The 18,217-nt window shown below is 40.3% G+C and overlaps 1 protein-coding gene, 1 non-coding gene and 1 pseudogene across 3 annotated transcripts in view; 2 read left to right on the top strand and 1 right to left on the bottom strand.

Annotated features, from left to right (window-relative positions):
* Positions 1-425: 425 nt before the first annotated feature.
* Positions 426-18,217, bottom strand: part of CENPL (centromere protein L) — a 34,255-nt gene continuing 16,463 nt past the window's right edge. For both annotated transcript variants that reach the window (XM_060197923.1, XM_060197922.1), the window contains exons 3-5: positions 12,413-12,664; positions 7,204-7,746; positions 426-1,377 (exon numbers count right to left, since the gene is read on the bottom strand). In XM_060197923.1, coding sequence (XP_060053906.1) covers positions 1,306-1,377; positions 7,204-7,746; positions 12,413-12,664 — 867 coding nt within the window. In that variant the 3' untranslated portion in view covers positions 426-1,305. The remainder of the gene's footprint in view (positions 1,378-7,203; positions 7,747-12,412; positions 12,665-18,217) is intronic.
* Positions 4,916-5,044, top strand: LOC132540628 (small nucleolar RNA SNORA19). The gene has a single exon (XR_009551818.1). It is a non-coding gene; the product is annotated as a small nucleolar RNA SNORA19 (small nucleolar RNA).
* On the top strand, positions 15,320-15,717 carry LOC103121258 (ATP synthase subunit g, mitochondrial-like; annotated as a pseudogene).

Genomic DNA, 18,217 nt, shown 5'->3' with positions numbered 1-18,217 from the left:
CTTGCGCTTTGCACCATGTACACTTAACCGGGTGTGCTACTGCCCAGCCGCCAAACGAGATTTTTTTCCCTCAAGAGGTTCACAATGGCACTGGACTGTCAAGCATGGGGTCCTGAGTTTAATCCCTGACATCACATATGCCAGAGTGATGATCTGTTCTGGTTCTCTCATTAATAAATAAATAAAATCTTTTTTTGGGGGGGCAGGGGACTCTCACAGGTATCATTCAACTCTACAGTTTAAGTGACTCTATGTAATTGTTGGTCTTTAATCTTTATGCTAGAGAAAATACTTACTGCTTCCTATTACAAAGATATTAATTAAAGCACCTGTCATCAAGACATTGACAAACATACTTTATGTCAAAAGTGAATATTTAACTTATTGCAATAAGAATTGAACAGCATTAAAAACATAAGCAACGGTTTTGAAATTTTATGTCAGTCTTTATTTACCTCTGAATATTTTTTCCCCCAGAGTTGGGGCCTCACACAGTATGATTTCACTACTTTGGACCACTGAATGATCAGACAGAGAAAGGGGGGGGGGGAGAATAGCATTAGAGCTTCTTTTAGTACCATGGCTCTCCCATATGGTACTGAGGTTTGAACCTCTGCACATGGCAAGGCACTACCCCCTTCCCAGCAAGCTATCTCTCTGGCCCTCCTCTGAAGAGATTAGTTGTTAGTTCTCTACAACAAAACAGTAAGAAAATGTCTTTAGGGGCTAGAAGTTATCTCACCACATGAAGCTTCACAAGTAGTGAGCAGTGTTGCCATGTCTATCTTTCTTTGATTCTCTATATCTCTCACTTTCTATTGAGAGAGAGAGAGAGAGAGAGAAAACTCAAAAGTGTAATGCCCCAGCAAAGATGTTGGGAGAAAAAAAAAAGTCTTTAGAAGGCAGAAATTGCCTCTTTAAAAAAAGTTTAAAGTGCTTAAAAGAGATTAAATGCATTAAAGACCCAAATCAGAAATATCAAATATTAGAGACAGCATACTTGAATCCCAAACACTTGACATAATAAACACATATATTTTAGGAAGACAGTCAACATTTTCTAAAAGACTGGCACCTTTGACGATCACAATATTATCTAAGTGTCTGGCTATGTTTCATCTACTACCACTGTCATTGCTCTGATTATTCTTGTGGTGTCCATCTGGGCAATTCCAAAACCACTGGGAGGAAAACAAAGAAGAGCGATAGATGCCATTCTCCTCTAGTACTTCTTAGCATAGCAATGAGGCATAGAACCAGTGAGAAAAAGGGATACGATGCAAAATTCATAATCCACACAAGGCCTCACTCAATTTGAAAAATTGCCAGTTCCGTCAAATATGTCAAAACTCCAATAAGGTATTTATGACACAAAATCTGAAAGAAAAAAAATAAGGCTATTAAAATTAAAATAAATTAGAATTATTATAATAAAGCAGCCTGATATATTAGTATTTGAGGCTTATTTAAAACTGTAAAATTTATAAGCTAAGATATGCATATAAGACCAAAACTCTGCTGATTTAAGTCAATCAGATTTTACTTTTTTTTTTTTTTAATTTATTTCTTTCTTGGGGAATTAATGTTTTACATTCAACAGTAAATACAATAGTTTGTACATGCATAACATTCAATCAGATTTTACTTAATGAAGACTAGTGCCTTTAATAAATTTACAACTATTAGTCAGTGGTGTTTAGAACTGAACTAGGGCTTCATTTAACCCGGTTTACAATGAGCTATCTAAGGTGTGAAGAAGGGAAGGAGTTATCTAGGAACACCTTGGGACTTTATGCAAAATCAAGCATCTACATTTTCTAGGAAGAGGTTCCATAGGCCTTTTCTTCTCAAAGAGATGATTCCAAAAGCACCTTATAAAAAGTAAGTAGATGACAAAAACCAGGCTACTACATTAATTTTAAACATCTTGGACAGTACAGTGTTGCAGTTAAAAACATAGGCTTTTAGATCTGGTAGATTTCATAGAAGTGGCATGCCAGACTTGCTTACCTGAGACCCCAGAGGTCCCAGGCTCAATTGTAAGCAAAAAAATAAATAAATAAAATATATATACACATATTCCTCACTAGGTCTTCATTGTTCCAGACCAACATTTTTAGACAAAGACAGAGGAAGATACCACAGCACTAAAGCTTCTTCCAGTGTGATAGGGGTTGGACTGGAATCTGGGTTATGAGACTGTCAAAGCAGGCATATCCTCCAGGTGAATTATCTTGCTGGCCCAATAAGTCTTACCAAAAAAAAAAAAAGTATTGTACCAAAGTAAAAGACTCTGGGGTTGGGGGGAGACTTCAGGTCCTGGAAAATGATGGCAGAGGAGGACCTAGTGAGGTTTGAATTGTTATATGGAAAACAAGGAAATGTTACACATGTACAAACTACTATATTTTACTGTTGGCTGTAAACCATTAATCCCCCAATAAAGAAACAAAAAATAAAAATAAACTTTAAAAGAAGGGTATAGGAGATAGCATAATGGTTATGCAAACAGACTCTCAGGCCTGAGGCTTCAAAGTCCCAAACTCAATCCCCTGCACCACCATAAACCAGAATGAAGCTATGCTCATGTAAATAAATCAATATAAGTAAGTAAAATAAAAAAACAAAGCTTTTGAGTCAGATGACTGAGATTAAGTTCTGACTCCACTTATTAGCTATGTAATCTCACAGCAAGTTGTCTTAGGTATGCTACAGTTGAAGACCTGCAATCAATATAAAACTGATTATTGTGAGACAATATATGCATAGTGTTTAATCATGCCTGGTATAAGAGGTCACGGAAATAGTTCAACTGATAGCCTAGGACCTGCATGCCTGAGGTTCCCAGTTTCAGCCAGAAGTGGAGTTCTGACTACCCACCTGCCTGCCTGCCTATCTTTGGGGCCAGCAAAAAAGCCCACTTGGATAGAGTGCTGCTTTGCCATGTGCAAAACCCTAGCTTGAGCCTGACAAAAGCTCTTTCACTCTCATTCTTACTCTATTTAAAAATAATCATTTTTTAATAAACATCTGGAAGAAATAAAAAAAAAAGTAGGGGACCAGGTGGTGGTATACCTGGTTGAGTATACATGTACAATGCTCAGGGAGGGGCCTGGGTTCAAGCCCCTGGTCCCCACCTGCTAGGGGAAAGCTTTGACAGTGGTGAAGCAGTGTGAAGGTGTTTCTCTGTCTATCTCTCTCTTTTTAATATTTATTTTATTTATTTATTTATTTATTTATGAGAAAGATAGGAAAGAACAGCTATCACTATGGTACATGTGTTGCTGGGGATTGAACTTGGAACCTCATGGTTGAGAGTCCAATGCTTTATCCATTGTGCCACTCTTGGAGCAATTTCTCTCCCTCTCTATCATGCCCTTCACTCTCAATTTCTGGCTGTCACTGGTAAATAAATAAAAATTTTTGTTTTTCTTTTTTTAAAGATTTCATTTATTTACTAAAGAAAAAGATGGAGGAGAGACAGAAAGAATCAGACATCACTCTGGTACATGTGCTGCCAGGGACTGAACTTGGGACCTTACGCTTGAGAGTCCAGTGCTTCATCCATTGCGCCACCTCCAGGACAACATAAAAAAAATTTTCTGGGGGACCAGGCGGTAGCGCAGGGGTTAAACACAGGTGGCACTTTCGTAGTAAGGATCCTGGTTCCCAGCCCCCAGCTCCCCACCTAAAGGGGAGTTGCTTCACAAATGGTGAAACAGGTCTGCAGGTATCTATCTATCTTTCTCTCCCCCTTTCTGTCTTCCCCATCTCTTTAGATTTCTCTGTCCTATCCCACAACAATGACAGCAATGACAACAATGATAAACAACAGGGCAAAAAACGGGAAAAAAAGAAGAAAAAATTTTCTAAAAAAAAAAAAGTGGGAGCTACCTAGGAGGTGGCATGATGGATAATACACTGAATTCTCTCTCTTTTTTAGTGTTGAGGGGGATTGAACCTCAGACATTGGAGCCTCAGGCATGAGTCTCTTTGCATAACCATTATGCTATCTATCCCTGCCCTCAATTCCTATTTCTACTTTAGAAAGAAAGGAAGGAAGGAAGGAAGGAAGGAAGGAAGGAAGGAAGGAAGGAAGGAAGGAATTGGGGAAGGGCAGATAGCATAATGGTTACACAAAAAGCGCTCACATTACAGTGCACAAGGACACAGGTTCAAGCCTCTGGTCCCCCCTTGTAAAGGAAAAGCTTCACCAGTGATGAAGTAAGGCTACAGGTGTCTCTGCCTCTTTCCCTTTCTACTGCCCCCCTCAATTTCTTTCCATCTCTATCGAATAACAAATTTAAAAATTAAATAATAAAGACACTAAAAAAAAAAAAACAAAAACAACTTCACTGTAAAGCATGAACCCCCTAAAAAAAAAAAAAAAAAAAAAAAAAGAAAGAAAAGGCCAAAGGCCAGTGGGAATGGTGTATCAGTAGTACATGCACTGAGACCCAGCAATAACTCTAGTGGCAATTAAAAAAATAATAAATGGAATGGGAGTCGGGTGGTGGTGCAGCGGGTTAAGCACATGTCTCAAAGTTCAAGGACCGGCATAAGCCAGTTCAAGCCCCCAGCTCCCCACTTGGAGGGGAGTCTCTTTACAAATGGTGAAGCAGGTGTGCAGGTGTCTGTCTTTCTCTCCCCCTCTGTCTTCCCCTCCTCTCTCCATTTCTCTCTGTCCTATCCAACAACAACGACATCAATAACCACAACAATGTTAAACAACAAGGGCAACAAAAGGGAAAATAAATATTAAAAAAAAAAATTTTTAAGTTTAAAAAATAATAATAAATGGAATAAGATACATATTATAGTGAGGATGTGGGCTTCACTAAGATTGAGAAAAACCTGTACATAAGCAATCCAGGAGTTGGCATAATAGCTAGAGAGCTAGATTTGAAAGCATAAAGTGCACATTTCATTGACCTGCTTTCTTCTGTATGCGTGAGCAGCATTATTTCATATGTGCTATAAAATAAATGAAGGTTAATTAGCAGTATAGCAAAACAGTCATGCTGACAGTCTCCTTCAGAAAAGAAAACATTTTAAAGATTTTATTTATTTATTACTAAGAAAGACAGGAGAGAGAGAGAAAGAACCAGACATCCCTCTGGTACATGTGCTGCCAGGGAATGAACTCAAGACCTCATGCTTGAGAGTCCAACGCTTTATCCACTACGCCACCTCCTGGACCACCTTCAGAAAAATTTATACAGAAAAAAGAAAAAGGAAGAAAGAGAAAAAAAGTAAGAAAGAAAGTCAGTTAGGGAGTTGGACGGAAGTGCAGTAGGTTAAGCGCATGTGGCGCAAAGTGCAAGGACCCGCGTAAGGATCCTGGTTCAAACCCCGGCTCCCCACCTGAAGGGGAGTCACTTCACAGGCGGTAAAGCAGATCTGCAGGTGTCTATCTTTCTCTCCTCTCTGTCTTCCCTTCCTCTCTCCATTTCTCTCTGTCCTATCCAACAACAGCAATAGCAATAACTACAACAATAATGAAAAACAACCAAGGAAACAAAAGGAAAAATAAATAAATATAAAAAAAATTTAAAAAAAAAGAAAGTCGTCTCAAGTTAAATTGTCAACATTACATGTGCCAGAGTGATGCTCTGGTTCTCATTAATAAATAGAAAAATAAATAATAATAATAATAATAAACCCATAGCCTGCACATATAAAGAAAAGAATAGGTGGTCTGGGAGGTGGTGCAGTGGATAAAGTGTTGGACTCTCAAGCATGAGGTTCTAAGTTCAGTCCCCGGCAGCACATGTGCCAGAGTGATGTCTGGTTCTTTCTCCTCCTATCCCTCTCATTAATAAATAAATAAAATATTAAAAAAAAAAAAAAAAAAAAGAACAGAAAGTGGCCCTGATGGGAGTCCGATGGTGGTGCACTAGATTAAGCGCACATAGTATGAAACACAGGGACCAGTGCAAGGATCCCGGTTTGAGCCCACAGGTACCCACAAGTGGTGAAGCAAGTCTGCAGGTGTCTTTCTCTCCCCTTCTCTATCTTCCCTTCCTCTTTCAATTCTTCTCTGTCCTATTGAATAAAAATAAATTTAAAACAAAAAAACTAGCCTCCAGGAGCATTGGATTCATAGTGTAGGCACTAAGCCCCATCGATAACCCTGGAGGCAAAATAAATAAATAAACAAATAAAATAAAATACTAAATTAAAAAAAAGTGGGCCTGCCAAACAAAATAGTTATATATATATATATATATATATATATATATATATATATATATATTTAAAAAGATTAAAGGAATGTCAAACCTCTAGCAGTCCCAAGACCCTAGGAAACATTTACTGAGTGTCTAACACACTGATGTTTATTTTAATTATATATGTATATATAGTCTGCTTATTTATGAGAGAAGGAGAAAGAGAGACAAACAGAGCATCACTCTGGTATGATTTGCCAGGGATCAAACTCAGGACCTCATGTTTGACGGTCTAACATTTTATCCACTATACCACCTCCCAGAATCACATGTGCTAGAGTGATGCTTTGGTGCTCTCCCCACTCTTTCTCATAAATAAATATGTAAAATATTTTAAGACTTAATGATGATGATGATAATAATAATAAAGATCTAAAGAAAAAAAGTGGTCCTGGAGGAAATGAAATGGACAGAGTTGAACTCTCAAGTATGAGGCTCCTACTTCAGTTCTGGGCACCACATGTGTCAGAGTTACTGATATGGTTATTATTATCAAAGTCAGTAGTCCACATTAGGGAGTTGGGTGGTAGCGCAGCAGGTTAACCGCAGGTGGTACAAAGTGCAAGGACCGGCTGAAGGATCCCGGCTCCCTACCTGCAGGGGAGTGAGTCACTTCACAAGCAGTGAAGCAGGTCAGGTCTGCAAGTGTCTTTCTCTTCCCCTCTCTGTCTTCCCCTCCTCTCTCCATTTCTCTCTGTCCTATACAATAACAATAACTACAACAATAAAACAACAAGGGCAACAAAAGGGAATATTTAAAAAAAACAAAAGTAATGGACATTATATGGTATGTTTCCATTATAAATCTGCATCTAAAAGGCTGGAGACTTTAGTAAAACATTTACAAAGCATAAAGTAAAATCTCTGTCTCAAATCAATACATATTTAAAGTTTTATTCACTGTGAAAGATACAATCATTATACTCGCTGAAAATTCTGCAATATGGAAAAAACTAGATTTGTTCAAACTAACCTTTACTTTTCCATCAGTATGTGCTGAAGCTACAGATGTTGAAACACGAATCAATCTTGTGGCTGATAAGTGAATTTTGAAATGCCTATGGAAATGTGAATAAAGGCAATCCATGAATAAGTCAACTTCTTCCTGGGTAACTTCCCCAGGTGTTTTGTGGACACTGTCCCACAAAGCTTTTGCATCCTCTGGATGTATAGCATAAGAGATGTCCAGACTTTGAGGGCTACATGGTACAGACCACAGAAATTCCACAGAAGCCACGTAATGATCCATTTTGCATGCTGTCCACATTGCAGCCATCCAGGAAAGATTGAATGCACTGATTGCTAAGGGACTGAAAGAACAATCAAAAGTTTTCTGAAACCAGGTTCCAATTATGGCCGTATTAGACTCTGCTCCATTTGCAAGGAATAGGGGTAAACAGGTAAAATCTTCTGAAACAGACTCCAAAAGACTGTCTCCAAATACACAGCAGAACCAACCAGTCCACAGCACTTTATCGTCTCTGTTCTCAGATGGCAATTGTGATTTTGACAGAATCTACAAAGGATAGTCAAACAGGGTCATTTAATTCAAAAGTACATTTATCCCTAAACTGCATCTTCTCAAAATTAATCAACACATTTAAAACTAAGAAACTCTCTAGCACCATCTTTCTAGACTTATTCTTTTTTTTTAAGTTTTTATTTATAAAAAGGACACACTGGGGAATGGGGCAGTAGCGCAGCGGGTTAAGCGCAGGTGGTGCAAAGTGTAAGGACCAGTGTAAGGATCCCGGTTTGAGCCCTCGGCTCCCCACCTGCAGGGAAGTCGCTTCATAAGCAGTGAAGCAGGCCTGCAGGTGTCTATCTTTCTCTCCCCCTCTCTGTCTTCCCCTCCTATCTCCATTTCTCTATGTCATATCCAACAATGATGACATCAATAACAATAATAACTATAACAATTAAAAAAAAAGAGCAACAAAAGGTAAAAAAAAAAAAAAAGACACACTGACAAAAACCATAGGACAAGATGGGTACAACTCCACACCATTCCCACCACCAGAACTCCGTTGTAGGTGTTATTATGATTTCACCCTGAACTCCATGGGCAGACGAATTCACCAATGTGTTCTGGAATCTCACCTCTCCAGAGCCATACCCCACTAGGGAAAGGTAGAGACAGGTTAGGGGTATGGATGGCCTGCCAACACTCATGTCCAGTGGAGAAGCAATTACAGAAGCCACAACTTCCACCTTACTGCACTCCATAAAGAATTTTGGTCGGAGCCGGGTGGTGGCGCACCTAGTTGAGCGCACATATTACAATGTGCAAGGACTTGGGTTCGAGCTCCCAGCCCCCACCTGCAGAAGTAAAGCTTTGTGAGTGGTGAAGCAGAGCTGCAGGTATCTCTCTCCCTCTCTATCACCCACTTCCCTCTTGATTTCTGGCTGTCTCTATCTAATAAATAAAGATAGAAAAGAAAAAGAAACTGCCAGAAACACCCAAGAAACACCCAAGGCACCAACTGCCAGCCAGGTTCAATCCCCAACACCTCCATAAGCCAGAGCTGTGTTGTGTTCCTATAAAATAATAATAACAAAACTTACTTATTTTAATGAATTATTATTTTTTCTTTACAATTTTATATTTATTTTCCCTTTTGTTGCCCTTGTTTTATTGTTGTAGTTATAGTTGTTATTGATATCGTCTTTGTTATATAGGATAGAGGGAAACGGAGAGAGGAGGGGAAGACAGAGAGGGGGAGAAAAAGATAGATGCCTACAGACCTGCTTCACTGCTTGTGAAGCAACTATCCTGCAGGTGGAGTTGGGGGCTCAAACCGGGATCCTTAAGCCTGTCCTTGTGCTTCGCTTAACCCTATAACTACAACAATAAACAGCAAGGGCAACAAAAGGGAAAATAAATAAATATTATAAAATTGTAAAGAAAAAATAATAATTAAAATAAGTTTTGTTATTATTATTTTATAGGAACACAACACAGCTCTGGCTTATGGAAGTGTTGAGGATTGAACCTGGCTGGCAGTTGGTGCCTTGGGTGTGCAGGATTTCTTATAAAACCATAAATGTTACCTTCTTAGCCCAATAAACTGTCTTCTATAGGAAAAAACTGAGTTTTTCTGGGGTCTGTAGCAAATCTGCTGTCAAGTTCAACATCTCCAGTTTCTTTAATCATTCCTCCTATAATACACAGTCACTTTTGTGGCTTGGGAAATGGTGAAATGGATAAGACGACTCTCAAACAGGAAGTACCAAGTTCCATTCCCAACACTGCTTCTATCAGGTTGATGCTCTAGTTCTCTCTTCTCCCTCACTAATAAATAAATAAAAAAAAATTACAGGTGGGAGTATAGCATAATGGTTATGCAAAGAGACTTTCATGCCTGAGGCTGTCAAGTCCAAGGTTCAATCCCCCACACTGCCATAAGCCAGAGCTGAGCAGTGCTCTGGTAATAAATAAATAAATAAATAAATAAATAAATAAATGAATGAAAATTACATCAATTTTAATTTTTTCCCACCAGGGTTATACCTGGGGCCTTGTGCCTGTCTGACTCCACTGCTTCCATTAGACTCCTGTTTTTTGGGGTTTTTTTCCTCCAGGGTAATTGCTGGGCTCAGTGCCTGCACCATGAATCCACCGCTCCTGGAGGCCATATTTTCCCCTTTTTGTTGCCCTTGTTGTAGCCTCCTTGTGGTTATTATTATTGCCATTGTTGATGTTGTTCGTTGTTGGGACAGGACAGAGAGAAATGGAGAGAGAAGGGGAAGACAGAGAGGGGGAGAGAAAGATAGACAACTGCAGACCTGCTTCACCGCCTGTGAAGTGACTCCCCTGCAGGTGGGGAGTGGGGGGCTTGAATTGGGATCCTTACGCGGGTCCTTGCACTTTGCACCACATGTGCTTAACCCACTGCACCACCGCCTGACCCCAAATTTGTTTGTTTTTTAAATGCATTAAATATAGGAGGGAATATAAAATATTACATTTTCTTTTTTTCCATTGAAATTAAGCAATCTAGGGGCTTGGTGGTGACGCATGTGGTTAAGTACACACATTACAGTGTACAAGGACCCCAGTTGAAGTCCCCATCCCTCACCTGCAGGGGAAAGCTTCCCAAGTGGTGAAGCAGTGCTGCAGGTATCTCACTGTCTCACTTCCTCTCTAGCTCTCTTCCTTCTCAATGTCTTTGCCTCTATCCAAAAAAAAAAAATTTTTTTTAAAAAGGGAATTAAGAAATCTAATTGGGCAATTAAGTATTTTTTGACGCTATACAGTCATATTTACTTATGGCTAAATCAAATTTCTCCACTTCAATCTGAGCATGTGATTTGGAAGTATCAAGATGTGTGTTCTAGTACAGATCTCTTCATTCACTGTAAGGTCCTATACACAGCATTTTAGATCTCTATCTTCACTCCCATCCAACAGAGAAAGTAATTTGGTATGATATATCACGACCCACAGAATATCTTACATAATTTTATTTGCTAAAATTCTGTTTCTAGAAATTTAGTAGTCCTGTGGTCCAGGAAGTGGCAAAGTGGATAAAGCACTGGACTCCAAGCATGAGGTCCTGAGTTCAATCCCTGGCAGCACATGTACCAGAGTGCTGGTTCTTCTCTCTCCTATCATTTCTCATGAATAAATAAAATCTTTTTAAAAAAGGGGGGGGGGGGAGTCGGGCGGTAGCACAGCAGGTTAAGTAAGCACAAGTGGTGCAAAGCGCAAGGACCGGCTGAAAGATCCCAGTTCGAGCCCCCGGCTCCCCACCTGCAGGGGAGTTACTTTACAAGTGGTGAAGCAGGTCTGCAGGTGTCTATCTTTCTCTCCCCCTCTCTGTCTTTCCCTCCTTTCTCTATTTCTCTGTCCTATCCAACAACAACAACAATAAACAACAAGGGCAACAAAAGGAAATAAAGAAATAAAAATATAAAAAATTAGTCCTAGTGAAAAGCATAGAATCATATAGCTATAACTACAAAAACTTAAACTCCTAATAACATAAGCAACAATAATACTGATTAGGACCGGCCTAAGGATCCGGGTTCGAGCCCCTGGCCCCCACCTGCAGAGGAGTCACTTCACAGGTAGTAAAGCAAGTCTGCAGGTATCTTTCTCTCCCTCTGCCTCCCCCCCACCCCACATTTCTCTCGGCCCTATCTAACAACGATGGTGACATCAATAACTACAACAACAATATAAAACAAGGGCAACAAAAGAGGAAATAAATTTTTAAAAAGGTTTATTCAGATCCTCTATTGTCAAATAGATGTATGCAAAGCTGTTAGAACCTATAATTTCTAACTTTACATCTTCTTTTATGTGTTTTCTATAGTAATATGATAATATTATAATGGGAAGGCCAGCACTATCTAATGAGTATAATTTGGTCAACAAGACAATCACAAACTAAAATAAGTTTAAATTGTTACAGTAAAGGATGGGATGGGGGCCAAGTGGTGGCAAGGACCCAGGTTCGAGCCTATGGTACCCATCTGCAGGGGGAAAGCTTTACAAGTGGTGAAGCAGTGCTGCAGGTGTCTCTTTTTCTCTCTCCCTCTCTATCTTCTCTACCTTCTCGGTTTCTGGTTGTCTCTAACCAATAAAGATAATAAAAACATATATTTAAAAAAAGGATGGGATAGACTGTAATACAATATACACAGATGTTTATAATGATGCACACCTGAAACTTATATAATGCTATACATCAAGTTTACTTCAAAAGAGAATTTAAAAACATTTTTAAAAAGCAAGGAAATGGGGGCTGGGCAGTAGAGCAGTGGGTTAAGCACACATGACACAAAGTGCAAGGACCAGCGTAAGGGTTCTGGTTCGAGTCCCCAGCTCCGCATCTGCAGGAGAGTCGCTTCACAAGCAATGAAGCAGGTCTGCAGGTGTCTATCTTTCTCTCCTCCTCTCTGTCTTTCCCTCCTCTCTTGAGTTTTCTCTGTACTATCAAATAACAACAGCAACTATAACAACAATAATAATAACAAACACAGCAAGGGCAACAAAATGGGAAAAATAGCCTCTAGGAACAGTGGATTCATAGTGCTGGCACCGAGCCCCACTGATAACCCAGGAGGCAAAAAAAAAAAAAAAAAAAAATTAATAAAGTAAGAAAATACAATTCCAAAGGCAGTAAAATACATACAATTTTCTTCCCTAGAAAGCAAGTATTGCTTATATATTCTACCTGGACCAGAAATGCCACAGGATCCCTTTGTGTTCCTTTTATTCCTAGGAGAGTAGAGAAAATCACTTTGAAGTTGAAGTCTTCTCCTACTTCTACAGCAAGTCCTTTTTGCTTTTCAGCAGCAATAAATGCACTCAAAAGTCTGGAATACTCTTTAAGATTAGTGTAGGAAAATTTATATAAGGGAGTCACACTGTATAAAGTCCACTGTTTATGCAGAAGGAATGCAGCCTCTTCAGGATCAATATTTTCCTAAAAAAGAAAAAAATTAAAAATGTAAAAATTAGAAAACATTACTAAATACAATTTTAACCATTTAATTTTTTTTATAAATATATATATATTTTAATATTTATTTTATTTATTCCCTTTTGTTGCCTTTGTTGTTTTATTGTTGTAGTTATTATTGTTGTTGTCGTTGTTGGATAGGACAGAGAGAAATGGAGAGAGGAGGGAAGACAGAGAGGAGGAGAGAAAGATAGACACCTGCAGACCTGCTTCACCGCCTGTGAAGCGACTCCCCTGCAGGTGGGGAGCCAGGGTTCGAACCGGGATCCTTATGCCGGTCCATGTGCTTTGCGCCACCTGCGCTTAACCCGCTGCACTACAGCCCGACTCCCCCATTTAATTTTTTTAAAGAATTATTTTTTCAGGGAGTCAGGCAGTAGCACAGCGGGTAAAGTGCACATGGCACAAAGCTCAAGGACCGGTGTAAGGATCCAGATTTGGGCTGCACTTCCTCACCTACAGAAGAGTAGCTTAAAAGCTGTGAGGCAGGTCTGCAGGTGTCTATCTCTCCCCTTCTCTGTCATTCTCTGTCAACGCCCATGTTCAGAGGGGAAGCAATTACAGAAGCCAGACCTTCTACCTTCTGCAACCCACCATGACCCTGGGTCCATGCTCCCAGAGGGATAAGAGAATGGGAAAGCTATCAGGGGAGGGGGTGGGATATGGAGAATGGGTGGTGGGAATTGTGTGGAATTGTACCCCTCCTACCCTATGGTTTTGTTAATTAATACTTTCTTAAATAAAAAATAATAATAAAAAAAAAAAACAGAGCAATGCTCAGTGATAGCTTACGGTGGTGCAGGGGGTAGAACCTAGGATTTCAAAGCCTCAGGCATGAAAATCTCTTTGCACAACCATTATGCTATCTCTCCCATCCCTGGGATGCATTCCAGTTAAACTGAATTTACAGAATCCTGAAAATCCTTGAACAAGTTTTGAATTTGATGTTCTTCCTTTTTTTTTTTTTTTTTAACCCAGCCTCCACACCACTATCCACCACCACAACTATCCATCCTTCTGGAATATTTTTCCCATGGGTGTTCACAAAGTGTATTACTTTCCTTTACTGAGATCTCTTCCCAAATGTCATTCAAGAGGACACTCTATCTCAGGCAGTACTGGTGTCAGCTCCTCCAACCTGGCACTCTGTATCTTCTTACCCTGCTTTATTTTTCTTCACAGCATTTATTTATTACTATCTGACACTACATACTTGCATTCCTGAAGCTCTGAGGTCCCATACTCAATCCCCAGCACCACCATAAGCCAGAGCTAACCAGCGCTCTGGTAATAAATACACAAATAGTGGTCCGGGAGGAGGCACAGTGGATAAAGCGTTGAGCTCTGAAGCGTGAGGCCCTGAGTTCAATTCCCGGCAGCACATGTACCAGAGTGATATCTGTTTTTTTCTCTTTCTCCTCCTACTTTCTCATTAACAAATAAAATCTTTTTAAAATTTTTTTATATTTATTTATTTTCCCTTTTGTTGCCCTTGTTGTTTCTTATTGTTGTTGTAGTTATTGTTGTTGTTGTTGACATTGTTATATAGGATAGAGAGAAATGGAAAGTGAAGGGGAAGACAGATAAGGGAAGAGAAAGACAGACGCCTGCAGACCTGCTTCACTACTGTGAAATGACTCCCCTGCAGATGGGGAGCCAGGGGCTCGAACCGGGATCCTTACCAGTCCTTGCACATTGGACCATGTGCACTTAACCCGCTGTGCTACTGCCCAACTCCCAATAAATAAAATCTTTTAAAAAATAAAAATAAAAGTGGTATGGGAGGTGGTGCAGTGGATAAAGCACTAGACTCTCAAGCATGAGGTCCCAAGTTCAATCCCCGGCAGTACATGTACCAGAGTGATGTCTGGTTCTTTCTCTCTCCTCCTCCTCTTTCTCATGAATAAATAAACCTTAAAAAAAAATTAATTAGTGTGGTCCAGGAAATGGAGTAGTGGATAAAGTATTGGACTCTCAAGCATAAGGTCCTGAGTTCAATCCCTGGCAGCACATGTACCAGAGTGATGCCTGGTTCTTTCTCTCTCCTACTATCTTTCTCATTAATAAATAAATAAAATCTTAAAAAAATAAAATAAGATAAAAAGACATAAATAAGTTCAGGGCGACAGACTTTTAAAAAAAAATTTATTTCTTTATTGGGGAATTAATGTTTTACATTCAACAGTAAATACAATAGTTTGTACATGCATAACATTCCCCAGTTTCCCATTTAACAATACAACCCCCACTATGTCATTTATCATCCTTCATGGACCTGTATTCTCCCCACCCACCCACCCACCCCAGAGTCTTTTACTTGAGGGCAATATGCCAATTCCATTTCAGGTTCTACTTGTGTTTTCTTTTCTGATCTTGTTTTTCAACTTCGGCCTGAGAGTGAGATCATCCCATATTCATCCTTCTGTTTCTGACTTATTTCACTCAACATGATTTTTTCAAGGTCCATCAAAGATCGGCTGAAAACGGTGAAGTCATCATTTTTTACAGTTGAGTAGTATTCCATTGTGTATACATACCACAACTTGCTCAGTCACTCATCTGTTGTTGGACACCTGGGTTGCTTCCAGGTTTTGGCTATTACAAATGGCGACAGACATTCTATCCTGCAGCCATGGCTCAGTTTGTCCGTAACCTTGCTGAGAAGGCCCTGACACTGATAAACACTGCTGTGACATACTCCAAGCCTCAATTGGCCACATTTTGGCAGTATGCCAAAGTTGAGCTTATTCCTCCAACCCCTGCTGAGATCCCTACAGCTATTCAGAGCTTGAAAAAAAATAGTCAATAGTGCTAAAACTGTTAGCTTCAAATATCTGACGGCTAAGGAAGCTGTGCTGAATGGTTTGGTGGCCACAGAGGTGTGGATGTGGTTTTATGTCATAGGCAAGCGTGGCCGCATCAGCTATAATGTTTGAAGACCAATCTTTAACATCTGGTTATATCTGATTTCTTATTTGAGTGTTCCTTGGCTATGTGTGATCAGACTGGTATCCAAATAAAATAAGACAATATAAAAAAATACATAAATAAATAAGAAAGAAATGGGGGGGGGAACCAGAGTATTACCCTGGTTTAAGCTGTAAGCTGTGCTGGGGATTGAACAAAAAAAATCTCAGGCATACAAGCCCAATGTTCTAGCAATTGAGCCATCTTCCCAGTCACAAGAGCCATCACTTTCTTTTTTTTTTAGTATTTATTTATTCCCTTTTGTAGCCCTTGTTGTTTTATTGTTGTAATTATTATTGCTCTAATTGTTGTAGCTATTATTGTTATAATTGACGTCACTATTGTTGCACAGGACAGAGAGAAATGGAGAAAAGAGGGAGAGACAGAGAGGGGAAGAGAAAGACAGACACCTGCAGACCTGCTTCACCGCCTGTAAAGCAAACCCCCTGCAGGTGGGGAGCCGGGGGCTTGAACCAGGATCCTTACACCAATCTTTGTGCTTTGTCACCTGCGCTTAACCCACTGCACTAAGGCCTGACTCCCCGAGCCATCGCTTTCACTGCCAGCACTGTTATTATTTCTTGAAGAAAGTATTCACAGGGCCTGGAAGGACCTTCAGTGTGTAGACTGCAGGACTTGCATTCATGAGGCTCTGGATTCTATTCTATGAACAAGCAGTACTCAAGTCACCCTCTTCACCTGCCTTAGGAAAAAAAGAAAGCAAGGGTGGAAGGGTAGATAGCATAATGGTTATGCAAAGAGACTCTTGTGCATGAGGCTCCAAAGTCCCATGTTCAATCCCCCGCACCACCATAAGCCAGAACTGAGCAGTGCTCTGGTTAAAAATAAAGAAAAAGAAAAAGGGGGAGTCAGGTGGTAGTGCACCAGGTTAAGCGAATGTGGCGCAAAGCGCAAGGACTGCCCCAAGGACCCCAGTTCGAGCTCTGGCTCCCCACCTGCTGGGGAGTCGCTTCAGAGGCGGCGAAGCAGGTCTACAGGTGTCTATCTTTCTCTCTCCCTCTCGGTCTTTCCCTCCTCTCTCCATTTCTCTCTGTCCTATCCAATAACTACATCAATATCAACTATAACAATAAACAACAAGGGCAACAAGGGAATGAATAAATAAATAAAATGAAAAAAAGAAAAAGAAAGAAAGCAAAAAAGAAGGGAAAAAAAGGAAATAAAGAGGGAAGGAAGAAAGAAGGGGAACAAGGAGATAAACAAATATGTCAATGTCATAAAAGACAAAGAAACACTATCGAAATACCCCAAATTCAAAAGAACTTTTTCAGGGGCCTGGTGGCGGCACAGCCAATTGAGTGCACAGCTTACCATGTGTTAGGGCCCAGGTTCAAGTACCCAGTTCCCACCTGCAGAAAGAAAGCTTCAGGATTCGACTTCTGGAGGCAGAGCTACGAGCGGCAGATCGCTTTCTCTCCTCTCCTCTCCTCTCCTCTCCTCTCCTCTCCTCTCCTCTCCTCTCCTCTCCTCTCCTCTCCTTTCCCCTCCCCTCCCCTCTCCTCTCCCGGATCAACTAGGAATACCAAAGGAGACCACCCGGACCGAAACAAGACAGGACTAGAATGACCACAGGAACCCAGTAAATCACCCGTGAGTACAAACACATGTGGCTGGTGACAGAGAGGAGAGAGGGGCCTAAGGAGAGATTAAGTGACTGCTAACAGTTCAGCAGTTAATCAGTTGAGACACCACCTCCAGTCTGCTCCACCAACAAGGGGACAGCTGAAGGGAGGAGAGGACTCCCCAGAGACTCACCAAGTGCAACTCTGAGTCTCCATTGCTACTACCCTCAGAACCTGGAGCAGTGGCAGGGAGGGACACCAGGGGACAGAGATCTAACCGGGAAACTCAGGAGAAGACCTATACCTCGGTGGCATAGCTGAGGGGCTGTGAAAGTCTCTTTGCATAATCACTGGATTATCTCTGCCACACCCTGCTTTATCTCTTGGTCAGGAGTCAGTGATTAAGCTAAAAGCCTATTGATAGTTTAAAAGCCCTCAGGCTCCCATAGCCTACAGGGAAGAAAAAAAAAAAGAGGCTTTTAAACCACTGAGCTCCAACTCAGGGATTGAAAAAACTGTTAACTTCCACCACGGTAAACCCTTTAATTAAATTACTTAGACACAAGTCAATCCAGGCAATAGTAATCAATAATTTGAAAAGTACTGATAAAGGGAACTCATAACATAATATATAAAATGGTTAAAACAACAAGAAAAAATATTGGAGACTCGAACCAGGACAAGAGTCCAGCTAAAAGTCCTCCAGAGGGTGAAGCACAAAACGAGTTCAACATCCAAACATTAGCTAAGGAAATAATAACAGGAGTGAGTAAAGAATTTGAAAAAATTGTAATCAGAAATGCAGGAACAACAAATGAAAATATGGAAGAAAATTCTAACTATCTCATGGTTATTAGAGAGCTGAAAGCTGAAATCACTGAGCTAAGAATGCAACTAGCTGAACAAGCTAAAACAGTATCAGAGCAGGGCAACAAAATAGATGAACTCCAGAAAGCAGTAGAGGGCA

Source organism: Erinaceus europaeus, chromosome 9, assembly GCF_950295315.1.
Source record: "Erinaceus europaeus chromosome 9, mEriEur2.1, whole genome shotgun sequence".
In the NCBI taxonomy this organism is placed as follows: Eukaryota; Metazoa; Chordata; class Mammalia; order Eulipotyphla; family Erinaceidae; genus Erinaceus; species Erinaceus europaeus.
The sequence above is the reverse complement of the archived record's forward strand: the minus strand, read 5'-3'. Positions and strand labels throughout refer to the sequence as shown.